The 16,218-nt window shown below is 45.3% G+C and overlaps 1 protein-coding gene across 1 annotated transcript in view; it reads right to left on the bottom strand.

The window, feature by feature from the left end:
• Positions 1-6,361, bottom strand: part of SCUBE2 (signal peptide, CUB domain and EGF like domain containing 2) — a 72,471-nt gene extending 66,110 nt beyond the window's left edge. Inside the window, exons 1-3 of the mRNA XM_030562132.1 lie at positions 6,313-6,361; positions 5,221-5,331; positions 1,677-1,799 (exon numbers count right to left, since the gene is read on the bottom strand). Of these exons, the coding sequence (XP_030417992.1) occupies positions 1,677-1,799; positions 5,221-5,331; positions 6,313-6,361 (283 nt within the window). The remainder of the gene's footprint in view (positions 1-1,676; positions 1,800-5,220; positions 5,332-6,312) is intronic.
• Between the last annotated feature and the right edge of the window lie 9,857 nt (positions 6,362-16,218).

The following is a 16,218-nucleotide window of genomic DNA, read 5'->3' as shown; positions in this document are numbered from 1 at the left end:
CCCCCCTCTCTCTGTCACTCGATCACCCCACCCTCACTCACTCATTTTCACCTGGCTGGCTCAGGGAGTGGAGGTGTGAGAGGGAGAGAGGGCTCCAGCTGGGGGTGCGCCTGTGGGCTCTGTGATGGGGCCAGGGATGAGAGGTTTCGAGTATGGGGGTGGGTGGGCTCAGGGCTGAGGCAGGAGTTTGGTGTGTGGGAGGAGGTATGGACTCTGGGCTGGGGGCGTGGGTTCTGGGATGGGGCCAGGGATGAGGGGTTCAGGGTGTGGGAGGGGGCTCCAGGCTGGGGCAGGGGGTTGGAGTTCAGAAGAGGTGTGGGCTCTGGCTGGGGGTGTGTGGCAGGGATGAGGGATTTGGGGTGCAGCAGGGGGCTCTGGATTGGGGTAAGTGGTTAAGCTGCAGGGGAGTGTGAGGGCTCTGGGGTGGGGCCTGGGATGAGAGGTTCAGAGTATGGAAGGGGGCTCTGGGCTGGGATTGAGAGGTTCAGGGGGTGGGAGGCAGATCAGGGCTGGGGCAGGGAGCTGGTACCTGGGAGGGGATCAGAGGTATGGGCTCTAGGCAGTGCTTACCTCAAGTGGCTCCTGGAAGCAGCCAGCATGTCCGTTCTCAGACTCCTATGCAGAGATGTTGCCAGGCGGCTCTGCGCACTGTCCTGTCTGCAAGCGCTGACTCTTCTGCGAGCACTGACCCACAGCTTCCACTGGCCATGCTTCCTGGCCAATGGGAACTGTGGGGGCGGTGCCTGGGGTGAGGACAGTGTGTGAAGCCCCCTGGATGCCTCACCTGTAGAAGCTGGAGGGGGAATATGTCGGCTGCTTCCCAGGAGCCGCGCACCACGGAGGCTAGCAGGGAGCCTGCCAGCCCCACTGCGTGGAGGCCCCAAGCAGACAGTCAGTGGCCTGGTCAGCAGTGCTGACTGGAGCCACTGGGATCCTTTTTCGACCGGAGTGTTTCCAGTCAAAAACCAAACACCTAGTCACCCTAAGTAGGAAGGTTATATTACCTCTGTATTTGGCACTGCTACAACTGCTATTGGAATACTGTGCCCACAAGTCCAGAAGGATGTTGATAAATTAGAAAGGGTTCAGAAAAGAGCCATGAGAATGACTGAAGGATAAAAAATATGCCTTATGAGTCTATAGTGATGCACTCAAGGAGTTCAATCTATTCAGTTTAACAAAGAGAAGGTTAAAGTGTGACTTGATCACAGTACGTAAGTACCTATGTGCAGAACAGCAATTTTGAAATTGAGGGCTCTTCACACTAGCAGATAAAAGTACAACAAGATTCAATAGCTAGAAGTTGAAGCTAGACAAATTCACAGTAGAAATAAGGCACATTCTCTCCTCTTCCAAGCCAGGGCTTCTCAAAAGGATACATACCATAAATCTATATCTAAAGTAAATCTAAGGAGCTGGACAGAAGTAGTGGCTGCATTTGTTGTCTTTTTAAGATTGTGGTTTTTTAAAACTACACACAAATATATAATTAAGTTTGAAATATATCAGATTCCTGGGCTACATATATGACATAAGGAGTCAACAGCTTGTTACGGATGTTCCCATGAATTCCTTTTGCAGTCTTAACTATGAGTTAACCAGCAAATGGCAATAGGACTGTGTCTGGCACACACACACTACGGCTAAAGGAGTGTGTATTACTGCAGTCAATTTACCTTCACAACGTTTTCCTTCACCGCTGTAACCCACTTTGCATGTGCACTTGTACAGCTTTGGAATGTTTTGACAAATAGCATCTGGATGACAGTCATCAGTCCCTTGGGCACACTCATCCACATCTGTAAAAAACAGACTCATGAGAGATGTCAGAAGGAGCAACATGAGAATGTTTGGTGAATGGTCACGTGTCTATGTGCACACGCACATGCATGTGCAAGAAAGAGACACACGAGATATGCTTGCATGATGGTTGTATGTGTGGATGTGTGCATGTTAGCATACACTTGCATGATTATGTATATGTATACATTTGCACAAGTATCAGCATTTTATACATTATGGGCCAGATCTTCAAGTGATGTAAAACGGTGTAACTCCATGGAGTTATACTGACTAACAGCAGCAGAAAATATGGCCCTTTGTCTCCGTATGGAGCTAAAAATCAGACACACACAGAGACAGAATTAATCTATAGAGCCCCAAACAACCAGTTATTGAAAAAAATCATATTTCAAACCTGTGACATCACTCTTAGGAAGCATGACATTCTTTAAACTAACAAAAAGGTCTCACAAAAAATGAACACTCACTCAGTCAAGAGTTTCAAAATCACAGCCCCGGACACGTCAAACTTTTACTTACCATTAAACAGATGATTATTCACGTGTTCTTACTGCTCCCAAATTAGCTTTTTTAAATAAAAAGTGAAAGTCACATCTGGTGAGCAACACTGCTGAAACACACAGCAGGCAGTCACCTTTCAAGAAGCACATGGTGTACATAGCTAAAACATCCAGCTGGAAACTTTAGCACAGGGGAGGAGCGAGGAAGGAGAAAGATCAGCAAAAGAGGAAGTCTTGGATATGAATGAGTTGCAGGTGGCCATCAAAGAAGAGTGACAGGGAGGGGAAGACATCATCAGAACAGGAGTTTCTAGGGCAGCAGAAAAAAGATGCAAATCAGCACAGAGTAAGGTCCCATGGATGGTCCAGGGGAAGGACATCAGCGGAAAAAGCAGTTCTGTAGGAAAGGAAGTCGTAGACGGGAAGGATCTGCGAGTACAGACAAATCAGCAGAAGTGGAGGTCCTCCTGGAGTCTTAATACAGTATTTGGTGGCTATATCATAAGTGCCCAAGCCTTCCTCTTCCCCTCCAATGTAGACCACATTGTAACAGAGAGATTATGAATGGAAGAGAAGATGTTCCATGAGTCAATCGCACCCATCACCTTCTCCTTCCACATGTCACTTAACAGCCCTTAATAACTAGAGTAATTGCTTATGAGGAAGAATATTAATATGGTTTTAGCTTCTTTTAAAGCAGTTTAGCAGCAGGGAACAAGACAATAGGCCAGCATCATACGACCAACTGGCTCAACAGATCATGATCAAATACTCTGCTGAATCTCAGTGGCCCACTGAACACAGACTGCAAATCTTTGGTCTAGATAATAGTGATGGACACCCTACAAACATGATAGACAACCTACAAATACCTCTGGATCAAGATAATCAGGAATGAGGGAAGACCAATGCTGAGGTGGTGAGATTAGCAGAAGATGGGATCTTGGGACAGGATAAGGAAAACTATTATAAGTTTTTGAGTCTTGGGAGTGGTCAGCAAAGAAGGTTCTGGAGGGAGAGGAATTACTAGAAGACCTTCAATAGGATATGGATGTATAGCACTGAGACAGAAACTGGTATGGGATGAAGGAGATCAGCTGTCAACAAACTTTAAATGTCTAGTGTATCAGAGGGGTAGCCATGTTAGTCTGGATCTGTAAAAAGCAACAATGAGTCCTATGGCACCTTAAAGACTAACAGACGTATTGGAGCATAAGCTTTCGTGACTCATTGTTGCTTAAAGTGTAGAAATTAAGCTCATGCATTATCTCAAAGTACTATTCCCACTCTCCTTGTCTATGTACCTATCTGCACATTAGGGTATTTGTATTTGTACCTGTCCCATGGAAAGCACTGTCACAGAGAGGACACACTCAAGAGTGTTTTTCTCTTAAAACTAAAATGCATAAATGTCAAACAGATACTGCGCTGGTTCAGGTTTTAGGGTTTTTTATTGTTAATATTAATTCCTTTGATCTCCAGGATGCATATGGAGAACAGGAGTGAAAAAGGCATTAGTGTATATAACATTAATGAAAGTTGATTTAAGTTACTATACACACTGGGTGAGATTTTCTGCTCCTACGAAGGTAGTCTAAGCTGGAAAGAGAGGCTCCAGGGAAGGAACTAAGAGCAAATGCTGCAGTCTTAAACTTGGCAGTGAAACTGCTGCGGAGGAGGAAGATGCATGAAGAATTATTAGGTTATTCCACATTTAATAGAACACAGTTAGACTGTGATACGTCAACCTTGTACTTCTAGATTTTTTAAAAACACTAAACATCTGTTTTATTCTTTGATACTAATATTGTATTGAAGGATTCCTAGTGGGGAAACAAAACTTTAAAATAATCACCGCCATCATAATAAAAGTTCAGTCACAAAAATATTTACCACTGCCCATATTACAAACCAATTAAAGCAACCTAACAGTCCACAAAGTTTGCACACTTTAATTCAGATAAATTATTTTCATTTAATAATCTCCTATGTTTGAAAAAATGCCAGCCACCTCTCTGGTGCTATGTAATACTGTATTCATCTAGTATTGTCCAGTACCCTGTTCAGAACGAGAGATTTTTTCAAAAATAAAACAAAAATTATGTTTTTCCCAATTGAAACCAATACAGCTAAAAGTAATAATTACGAGTTCAGTTCCATTTCTGAACGCTTCCCGTCTTCCACGGATGTTTTAGAGCTGGAGGTTGGGTTCAAGCCCATTTCTAAAAAGAATAGCAGCAAAGCAGGGAAAGAGCAAGTGTCACTTTAGAGAGACAAGGTGGGTGAGGAGATAATATCTTTTATTGAACCAACACTCCCACCCCACAACACACCTTTCAGGATCTATGGATCCCACACATGGCCATCACAATTTGGTATACCAAATCCAGTGCACTAAATGCCCAAGGGCAATAACAGAAGTTGGTCCAATGAAAGATAGTATTTCACCCACCTTGTCTCTCCAGTATCCTGGGACTTGTGGGCTACAGCCGCACTGCATGCAAGTGTAACTTCAGCCATGTGAGCAGCCTCACTGAAGTCAATGACACTTACCCCACACAGGCTTAAAGTAATGGATCAAAGCCAATATTAAGAAACAAACCCCTCCAATAGTGCTCTGATCTTCCCAGGGGCTGAGCACTGGCAGTGTGGGAGCCTGAGCCTTAACTTCCCCCATCCCTGTAAGTCCCACTCATTTACCCCCCAGAGGAGTAAAGTTAAGCAGGCGCGCAAGTGCTGGCAGACTCAGGCCCGGCCGGGGAGCGAGGCAAGAGCGAAAGCCGCTGTCCAGGTCTGGAGGTAGCGGGAACCGTCTGCTCGCAGCATGGGACGCCGCGGCCGGCGCAGGGCAGCCGGCTGCAATAGCGGGGTTCGGCAACACACGGGACTAACCCGGACCCGGGGCTGGGTCACTCACCGGGCAGGAGCAGCCCGGCGGCGCGGACCTGTCCCTGGAGGAGCAGCAGCAGCAGCGCCGCCCCGGCGGAGCAGCGGTGGCCGGACCCATCGATCGCGCGGCCGCCGGGGCCTGGCGCGTCCCGCCGGAGAGGGAGGCGGAGGAGGAGGGGGAGGTGGCGGCGGGCGCCCAGCCTGCCTGGCGCTGACAGCCGCCTCGCGCCCCGCTCCTGCTGCCGCGCGGCGTGGGCAGGGGGCCTGGCCGCGGGGTCTCCCCCCCATTGCTCTAATGGGCACCCTGAGATTGGAGCCCGCACTGCCTCCCTCCCGCGCTCTGCCTAGAGGGTGGGGCTCTCTCTCACACACACCCCTCTTACAGATACAAAACTGCCCCCCCCTACAGGTACCGGCCACCCCAGGAACACTGCAAAGAGACACAGGCAGGCCAAATAACACTCACTTACACACCCTCTACAGCTATGGATAAAAGCCCTCCCCACATACAAATAGTCTGCCTCAGAAACACCTCTGCGCATCTACAAATATTACCATATAAGCACCACCATCTAGAAACACCCGCCAATGCACAGTCAACCACACACCAGCAGCCTACGCAGGCCCTACATTATACACACCCACAGCACGTGCATTCAAACAGCAGCACAATACCCCATCACACACAGGCATTCCTTGCAGACATACACAAACCCCACTCACCCCACGTGTAGGGTGGACAATGGGTGTCAAAGCATAGCAGAAGCTAAACTGGCCTGAAAATGTTTCAACTGCACACGTAGATAGAGAGGAACTGTCATTCATTTTCTGAGAGGCCCCAAAAGTGATTCTTTTCTAATGTAGTCAGCCCATGCACACATCAGACAGTGGTTGCAGTGCACACCTCGGTATTAATTACATACAATTAAGCTGTTACAGAAATGCACCTTACAGAACACCCCCATCCCCTACATATATAACCTCACAACTATTTTGTTCATTGTTCTTATTTAAGTGCGACTACGCTCATCCTGTGGATATACAGAGGCAGAGTCCCTGTCATCACCGACCTCCTACCAGGTACCACAGATCCGTACCCTTTCCCTAAGCCAGATATTACTGTGACTGTTCTTCACAGACTGGGTTTCCTCTGCAGACAAAGTGACCATGTTAGTTGGTAAAAATTTAAAAAAATCTCCGAATTGTTGTTGGCCCAGTGAAGACAGGTGGGCAGGCTGTTCCCCTTCTTACCTCTTTCCCTTTTGTTTGTTCGGCGGAGAAATACCAGGCTTGTCAGTTGTAAGGTGTTTTATACACATTTGTAAATCTTCACTTAGTGAAATTTCCCTCGGTCTTTGTCTTTGTTTCCTTAATGGTAGTCATAAATTACGGCCTTCCTTCTCACTGGAGCATCAGGCTTCAATGCTTTTGAAATGATCAAGTATTTTCTTTTCAAAATCCAGCTAGAAACAACCTATTGTATGTCATGGACATTTTTAGCTGCGTCAAACCCATCTATAAATGCATACGCAGTTAAATACTTGAGGGATCCCTCCAGCTTATTTTACCAAATAGACAATAGTGGGAAATTAAATTAAAGGACATGGTGGCTGTTGGTGCGCTGGTTTCCATGAGCTTGTGAGTAAAGAATATTTATAATACAGCTTTATGCTTCTATAACATCCTCCATCCAAACATCTCAAAGTGCTTTACATCCATGAATTTAAGTCAGAGAACTGGCCTTTTCTATCGGAACACGTCACTATAAACTATCTCATTTTAAAATAAGCACTTCTGTGGCACCTTCCTTCCAAGGTTTTCAAAGTGCTTTATATACGTTAATGAATTAAGTCTCACATCACTCCAGTGAGGTAGAGGGGTAGGCAGAAACTGACACAGCATAAAGTCACAGGGAACAAAGATATAACCCATATACCTAAGCAAGTCAAATTTTAAGGTATAATAAAGATATAAACAAAATAAAATAGACAAATACTAAAACAACTTTTGTGGTATATAGCACTTTTTGTCCATAGATCTCACAGTGCTTTACAAAGAAGAGCAAGTATAATGCAATAAAAATATATAATACTATTGTGATCATCAAGAAGCAATGCCAGAGTGTTTCCCTTTACACATGTTCTCTTTGGCTCATCCTTACTCATGGACACAAATTGAATCAAATTTGAAGTAAGGAGCTCAACTCAGGCCAGTTTCTTTAATTTTCTTTGACATAACTGATTTTATTTTAAAGTATAAAACAGTGTCATAGTGGGAGACTAAGCCCCAGAGCCATAAAGAACATGCACTGGGCATGATGAACTCCTATTGGAAGACAGGTTAGGCAAAAGCTGATGACGTTCAGAGCCTTATGAACGTGGACTATAAGAGAGAGGAGTGAGAGGAAACTGAACTACTCCAAAAATGAGGCATAAAGTAATGTTGTATTTTAAAAAGTTGGTCTGAAAGCAAGAAGTTGTGAAAGACAAAAAAAAATCCTACAAACCAGTAGTTGATAACACCAGCACAACAGATCTATGTGACCAGACTCCTTTCTTGAATTTTTTAATATTGATCCTAAAATCAATTGCTGAATTTTTTGTTAGATATGTGTTAATATTATGAAGATTATTTTAATCCTGAAGCTGAATGGTTAATTTCTCTGTTTATACCTGTGAGCTACAGTCCTGTGACTACCATGCTGATATGGATATAAGTGCCTTGTATCTGTAGGGTTCCTGTGTAATTAAGGTAAAGGGGATTCTTTCAGGAGGCTGATGGACATAGACAAGATCATGTAAGTTCTCCCTGACTCTAGTTCCCTGACTAAATGCAGTTTGTACTGCCTAGTAAAAAAAAAAAGAACCCCACCATTGTAGTTCTCCTTAAGATCTAACATGGGCTAAGCAATCATAGAAACAACTGTTGACAACACTAGAGTATCAAAATATAAATGTTACTCCTGGAACTTGTCACCCAGTCTTCTAGGCTGAGCTGAAGGGAGTTGTCTGAGTTGTTTTGCACTCTACATTCCTTGTAGTCTTCTTTGTTTAGTAACAGCCAAATGTTTTAAGGAAATCTGGATAAATGTAAACTTCAGAGAAGTGAACAGTGAGAACTGAATCTGTTGTGGGACAGAGATAGTGGGGTCATTTTATTAATTCAGTAGCCAGAGCTTAATTGGACTCTAAGAAGACACACAGTGCTTATGAGGGAAATTGAGGTTACCACACCCAAAAAAACCAAAAAACAAAACAAAAAAAAAAAGATATCTGTAGGTAGAAAGACAGAGGGGCAAGGAGGAAAAAAAAGATAAAGACATTCCCTTCAGTTAACACGTCATTTTCCCAAAGCTTCACTTGGCTATATAGGTACTTACACGGCCATCATCCCCATATGATCTTAGACCTTTTCACCTGTTTGTGGTTATCAGGCTTTGATTACTGTTATCATCTGAGTTGATCTATTGAAGGATTTTGCACTGGCATCAAGATTCATCATAGTATTCATCACCTCCCAGGTTATTAAGATTGACATAGTGGGATCACATAGTGGACTTCCAGAAGGTTGAAATTCAGTACTAAGAGCTGAGTTTGTAATTTAAAGGACATTGATCCTGCTTCCACTGAAGTCACTGGCACTTCTTGAGCAGGATTGAATTCTCAAAGAATCTTGTGCACACTGGCAGTGTCAAAAGCCTTATGTGAGTCCAAGTGTAATCTGCACTGCCTACTATGAGTCCATTTACACTGCCAGAGCGGTATAAAGGGGCTTTACTGTAACTGAGAATCCGGACCCTTAGCTATTCTTAAAAGTTGGCAGATCCCTGAAGTAAATTTAGCTCTGGAATAAATTCCACTGACACTGATGTCAATGGGCATTACAACTGCTCACATCAGAGCTGAACTTGGCACCCCATTTCATTTACTTCAGTTTAATCTTCCTTCATGAGCTGGTTCCCAGGGCAGAGAGTACCTTTCAACATGGGTAAATACGCTATTTTCATATTAGCTTTAGGCAATGATCTGCTTTGTGTAACTTTCACTTTGACATTTTTAATCATCTGACATTTTAGTGGCATTTAAACCCACCACCTCCAACAACAAGCTATAATGCAATAATATAAACAGAGCATTTAATGAGATTTTAAGACACACGATGTCTGTACCAAGCAGTTCTATAGTGAATTATTAATCTGACTGAATTGTTGGACCTCTTCAGCAACACAGGACCCGCAAGTTTGTTAATGACATTGTCCCCTACATAAATATCATCTGTAAAGTAAAAGGAGAAGTGCTGTGGAGCCAACAGTCCCTCCATCCACATCCCTGCACCCAGTCCTTACTGCTCTTTTTGCTCCATCTGCTTGCAGAAGCAGCAAATAGCATTTAGACTCATCATAAAGAGATTAAAGAAAGGAAGCTTTTCTGACACCCTTCTACCCAACCAGTGCCCACTGACCTAACCAACTTGGAATCCTAAAAACTAGGATCCCACAAGGAATCTGGGATGATCAGTTTTAACATTTGAAGACTCAGAGGGTGAAAACTAGAGGCCCAGTTAATAAAGGATTTGGTATTTTTGGTCTCTAATATATAAACCATAGCACAAATGGTGAAACATACAATATTTCAGTTTTTCAGAACCCCAAAATCTCACTGAGTCTCAGGTCAACAGCGCCATCTAGTTAAAGCATTTCACAAACTAGGATTATTTCCCTGTACACAGTGGGTGAAAGTCACCCCGCCACAGAGAATGCACATGAAATACCCTATCTAGGCTAAGTTTGGTGCAGGTTCTCTGGAATGGGGAGAACAGCGCCCAGGGAGAGTGAAGAGTAGGTTTTTATTTTGCTGCTGTTAAAAATCCTCATCCAGGAAAAAACCCTCAGAAATCCTTCCAAATAATGAATATTGAATTCATATTTAATAATCAAATTGCCATTTATCTTCATCTTTTGGTCAATATATTTTTCTTAATTTGTAAATATTCCCCCTTCCAAAACACCATATATAGTAACTGTGGAAACTTGAAACTGAATTCCACCAACTGCCCAGAGGTTTGTTCTGACAGGGTAACACATGACAAGTGTTGGTTTGGTTTTATCATAGAGGGTTTTCTTGTTCTTTCTTGGTATTATCATAAGGGGTTTTCTTGTTTTTTTCAATGGTTTGCACACAGATGGGGTGGGATGCAGTTTCCCTGGGTGTTACTGGTTTAACGAGGTGATGGGGAGAGGGAGTTTGTTGTTACAGAGGACTCCAGCCAAAGGCCCGGAGAATGATACCCCAGCAACTGGTGACCAGGAGGCCCAGCTCAGGAGTCACAGTTCTGGCCAGTGGGAGGACAATGGGCTGCAGAGAGAGGACCCTGAGGACCTGACCCAGGGCCGGCTTTAGGAAGTGCGGGGCCCAATTCGAACATTTTCGGCGGGGCCCTGGCAGGGATGACTTAAAAAAAAAAGTGGAAAAAAAAAAGCCTTCCATTTCTTTCATGTATTATTTACTTTCCATAACTATATAAATAATAAAATTATAAATTATGTACATTGCATCATATATGCTGTTGATTGGTTATTAATGACTGCTGTTTCACATGTTTGGGTCCCAGCTGCTCCCTGCCCACCTCATTGAAGCAGGTGTGCAGGATTACTGTCCTGGATCTGCAGGGCAGCAGTGGACATGGGGCTGGCTGGAGGCAGGGCAAGAGGTGCAGGGCTGGTTGGAGATAGGGGGTGTGTGGGGCGGGCTGGCTTCAGGCAGGGCTGCAGGGGGATGCAGCAGGGGTTGGCAGGGCTGGAGACAGAGGCAGAGACTGGCTGGCTTCAGGGAGGGGGTGCAGCAGAGGTTGGCTGGAGACAGGGCAGGGTGTACAGGGCTGGTGCAGGCAGCAGTGTGTGTGGGGGGCTGGCTGGCTTTGGGCAGGGCCACGGGTGTGTGGCAGGGGTTGACTGGAGACACAGCAGGGGGTTTGACAGGGACTGGCTGTGGGCATGGGGTGCAGAGCTGGCTGCAGGCAGGGGAGCGGGGCTGGTGTGGCAAGGCAGAGGGTGCAGCAGAGGCAGCTGGAGCCCCAGCCCTTTAAATAGTCCCCAAGCTCCCTGCTATCCCAGGGCTTTGGAGGCTATTTAAAGGGCCCAGGGCTCCCCAGCTTCTACCCTGCCCTGGACCTTTTAAATAGCCGCGGGAGCCCTGGGGAATGCATGAGGGTGGCGGGGCTCTGGCGGCTATTTAAAGGACCGGAGTGGCAGAGGCAGGCAGCTGGAGCCCTGACCCTTTAAATAGCCCCAGGAGCCCCTCACTACCCCAGGGCTCTGGAGGCTATTTAAAGGCCCGGAGCTCCAGCCGGGAGAGCAGGGCCTCAGGGCTTGCCACGCTCTGGCTGGAGCTCCAGCCAGGAGAGCAGTGCCTTGGGGCTTGCCGCGCTCTGCCGGGACTCCAGCTGGGGCCGTGGGGCTTGCCACGCTCCCGCATGCACTTCGCACAAGGGAGTGGGACCACGGAAGACCCCTGAGCAGATCGCTGCCAGGGACCCAGGGTAAGTTAAAAAAAAATAGTAAGGTGCGGGGCCCTCTTAGGCGCGGGACCCAATTCCTGGGAATCGGGCGAATCAGCCTAAAGCCGGACCTGACCTGACCAGCCGATTCCAGCCAGAGGGGTGCAAAGAATGGCTAAGAGGAGAGGAGGCACAAGTGACCATGTTTACCTGGAAAGATGACAATGGACAGAGGCGGGGCTTGGGGGAGGTGATAACAGATGCCCAGTGGGAAAGCACAGGGCCCCTCAGCACTGGAGAGAGATAGCAGGCAGAGCCCACCTGTATGCAGGAGAGACTTAAATGTACTGTGCTGAGGGAGGCCAGGCCTGAGAGTTTCCTATGCAGTGTTCAGACACTCAATAAACCCTCCTGTTTTATGCTGTCTGAGAGTCCTTCTGGTGTGGAAAACAGGGTTGCATTATTCCCTCTGGGAGTGGAGACCCCAGGGGTCCAGAGTGAGTAGACTCCCTGTGAGGGCCACAGTGACAGACAGGTGTGCCATGGCTCAGAGAGGTGCAGTTCCAGGAGGTGGAGGGACTCAAGCCCCGAGAGAGAGACTGGACTCCTGAGAAGAGCTGTCACACTGAAGGGGGTCTCCTCCAGGGACCGTACGGAGCCAAGAGTGGGCACCACCTATGAGTCCATGACATAAACATTACAATGTGCGCCCTCTCTCCCATTTCCTCCACCCAGTAATCCAAGCTGGGGATAAAACCATCTGAACGTGGACAAGCCCACTCATCTGTTCATAATGCACATCACTCACTAGGAATTAGGTATTGCATCTGTCATACAGAAGCCTGTTGCTATTAGTTTATTAATGCACATATCACAAATGTTAAACCAAGCTTTCCAATTAATCTCTTAGAAAAAAAGGTAGAGATAGTAATGAAAGTGGACCCAGACTCATATATTTCAACATTTGTAAACAGGTATATTGACATAGATACAGTTGCACATATTTAAATGAGTAGATCACTAAACTGATATAGGAGTCGATCCTGCCCTCGCTCCCGTGAGGGAGGGCAGCTCTATACATGGCAGAACTGGTGCAATTTTGCTCTTCAGGGGAGAAGAGCAGGACAGGATCCATGGAGCTTGCATAAGGCATTCCATAAAACCTCTGTCCTGCAGAGCACAGCTCTCCAGCCTCTCTAGGTGGAGGGAAATTTGGAGTCAGGGATGGTGGATCTGCGACCATGTATTTTACCTTCAAAATAACTGGTTTTGGTATCTTTGCATTTCATGCCCACATATGCCCAAACCTAAAGCAGAGAGGAACACAATGAAAGGAGGTCACACATAGTAAAATGGGCATTGCACAGCCTGTTCCAGAGCCCACTGAAGACTTCCATGAACTTTAGAGGTCTTTGGATCTGGCTTTATGGCATCCCGAGGGGTGGAGGGATAACTCAGTGAGACAGGTGAATAATTCATGCAAGTGGTGCAGATAACTGAATTGCCTTTACCCAAGGGCTGGTTTGGTAAGGGTTTGTGGTGTTACATCTTTTCAGTGTTTGAAGATGACCAAAATTCTTCATACAGACCACAACTAGGCAAAGATGTGACAGATACAGAGAATATATCAATCAATGTTGATCTGAATGATGGCTTTGCATACACTATTTGTGAACCAGGCAATTAGATGCTGTGTGACTAAGGAATTTACTAGAGGTTCCCAAACCTTTCACTTGACAATTGTCTTCTAGACATGAACCAATGAAGTTTGGAAGCCATTGTTTCATACAGATGGAGGAGCTGCCTAAGGTCCAGTCTTCCTCCCACTCCCATATGGTTGCAATGGGGTTTGGTTGTAGGTCCTGATTGGTCCAATAGCCAGCAACAAGGACTCTCAGGGCAGTGATCTTCCTCACCTGTTGACCCAACTATGGCACCTTCCCCACCTGTACATTACATAAAATTTGAACTTGACCTTCGAAGCCCTGCAGAGTTCTGGTCTGGCCTCCGTCTCAGCCCTTGTTTCTTATTCTCCCCACTGTCCCACCAACACTGCCAGTCTTGATACCCTCAATGTTGTCTCATCCTTCTGCACTCTTCCCTCACTGCATGGAGTGCAGTTTGCTCATTCACCACCAGCTCATTCAAATACTGCCTGAAAATCCACTTCTGTGATGTTCTTAAGAAACAAAATGTAATATCACTTATGGAGAGAGGTTCTCTAAGTTACCCTCCAGGTTTTGAGTGTCCCTGCACCTCTGATGTATCTGAGGCAGGGACCATTTTGTGTATTGTTCAGTGCTTAGCAGATTGGCCACACTAAACAAGTAATAAGTCACCTGGTACAAATGGGTCAGCCCATAAAGACCTGACCTAAGAGACAAACGGCCTACTTTTACTGCACAAGCAGTCACTCATCTTCCCCCAGCCTCTATGTGCTTAGGGGGGAGGGGAGAAGGGGTTTGCGCCAAGTTCACCTTCATTGTATCATCCTCTTTTCTTCCACCCCGATTGCTTATTATGCTATAACACATACCCCAGCCACAGTGTTCCTGGGACATTTCCACGTACTGAGTAGATGCTTCTGATCATTTTCATCTTTCCTGTGTTTTTATGGCTTAATAAACAGATTTTGATCTCACACTAGGTTTACACCAGGATGACTCCATTGATTTCAGTGGAGTTGCTCCTATTTACACCAGCATGAGCAAGATTGGAATAAAAAGGCCTCTTGTATTTGCTTGGTCACCACACATTTTTATCAGAGCTGGGGATTGTCCCTTACAGAACAGTGCTGGTTAGGAGGATGAGTGAATCTCCCCACCTACACTTGGAGGATTAGAGGTGATAGGCAGGAGAGGAGCAGCAAAAAGCCCCATCATTTTGATCAGTGAACAGAGAAAGATGCATCTGCAAGACAGCCATGTGACTCAAGATTGGGCTGCCAGGAGATGGAAAAGGCTATAAAACCTGGGGGAGATGTCTCAGCACTCTGATTCGGTCCTGCCTTGGGACATGAAGTAAAGGATGTCCCCGTGAATGGGCCACTGGATGAGATCAAGCAGAACTGATTAGTGATTTCCTCACAACATCCCTTTTCCTGGTCATAGCTCCCTGCCCTTCCTTGTCTGTTCTCCAGCATGGACGTGCCCAGTTCGTTTTGCTTTTCCTCAGAGGTTTTATTTTAGCATTTTTCATGCTCTTCTCTGAATTCTTTAAAAAGAATCTGGACCATTTTAAAATGTGCTGCCCAGAGATGACACTAGTCTAAATGGTGGCCTGTTCTAAGCAGATCAGAGAAGAATCTTGCTCATAGTAAACAGAATGCTCCCAGTAAAAGACCAGTTTGCATTTGCCTTTTTTTTTTTTTTTGGTAATGTCATTTTGACGACATTCAATTTGTCATCCAGTTGACTGTCCTGGCTCCTTTGCTGCGGTATTGCTCCCAACTGCAACTGCATTTTTCCAATTGTATGCTCCATTTATGAATATGGTTATTCCTTCTCCATGCCTTTGAACATTATTTAATAAAAAGACAGAGAAGTTACTTGTACCACATGAGGTTAGATCACAGATACAGTATCACAGAATCGGAAGCAACCTCAGGAGATCATCTAGTCCAACCCCCTGCTCAAAGTAGGACCAGTCCCAAAATAGCCCCCTCAAGGACTGAACTCACAACCCTGGGTTTAGCAAGCCAATGCTCAAACCACTTAGCTGCTGAAATTAAGCTTCTGAAGGTACATCAGGCACTAGGAAATCAGAATCAAGATGTGAATTACAGACATTTTATGGGCTGGGAAAAGAAGAACTAGGGGTCATATGCGGGAAGGACAGGGAAGGGAAACTAGGTGAATATCAGAGACAGGGTCAAATCAAACCTCCAGATTCAAAACATCCTCAAAACACAGAGGAAGATCACAACTGGATCAGAAGTCTGAACTTCAGGCCCATCTCCAGTAAATATTTTGCTAGTGAGTGACAAATCTGATAACACATTACAACATACTTTTCAGGCTTGACTGCTGCAATGAAAAGTTTAAAAGGGAAACAGATTTTTTTCAAAACACTAAGAAAATGTGTGGAAACGTAATCATTTACACAGGTTAACTTTGGTATTTTCAATAGTTTAAGTCCTTGCAGTGTACACTGAATGTAATGAAATTAATGCTTCTAATCAATTCCATATGAAGTTGAAACAGTGGCCTTCTATCTCTGAGACATGAAAAATGGAGAGATACATACCTGTTTCTGGGACATGAAGGGGATGATAATTAGCCTGACTGGAATAAAGAAACTGCCAAAAATGGCACACTAAATTAATGTTGTTCCTCATGTTAGAAGGTAGTTTTATTGCAATTCAGCAAATAAGCTACATCCGCAAAACTGTTTCATACTTCCAAGTTACAGTAATGCTTGACTGTCCCAAGGTTTCCAAAAAAGGAGTACAGTGCCTTGGTTTCCTGCTCTCAGTCATCATAATGTAAACTTCAATGCCCACTCTTAAAAAAATGCCAGTAAATTCTCCACA

Source organism: Gopherus evgoodei, chromosome 4 (genome assembly GCF_007399415.2).
Source record: "Gopherus evgoodei ecotype Sinaloan lineage chromosome 4, rGopEvg1_v1.p, whole genome shotgun sequence".
Lineage (NCBI taxonomy): Eukaryota > Metazoa > Chordata > Testudines > Testudinidae > Gopherus > Gopherus evgoodei.
Note: the sequence above shows the minus strand (reverse complement) of the source record. Positions and strands in the feature narration are given on the sequence as shown.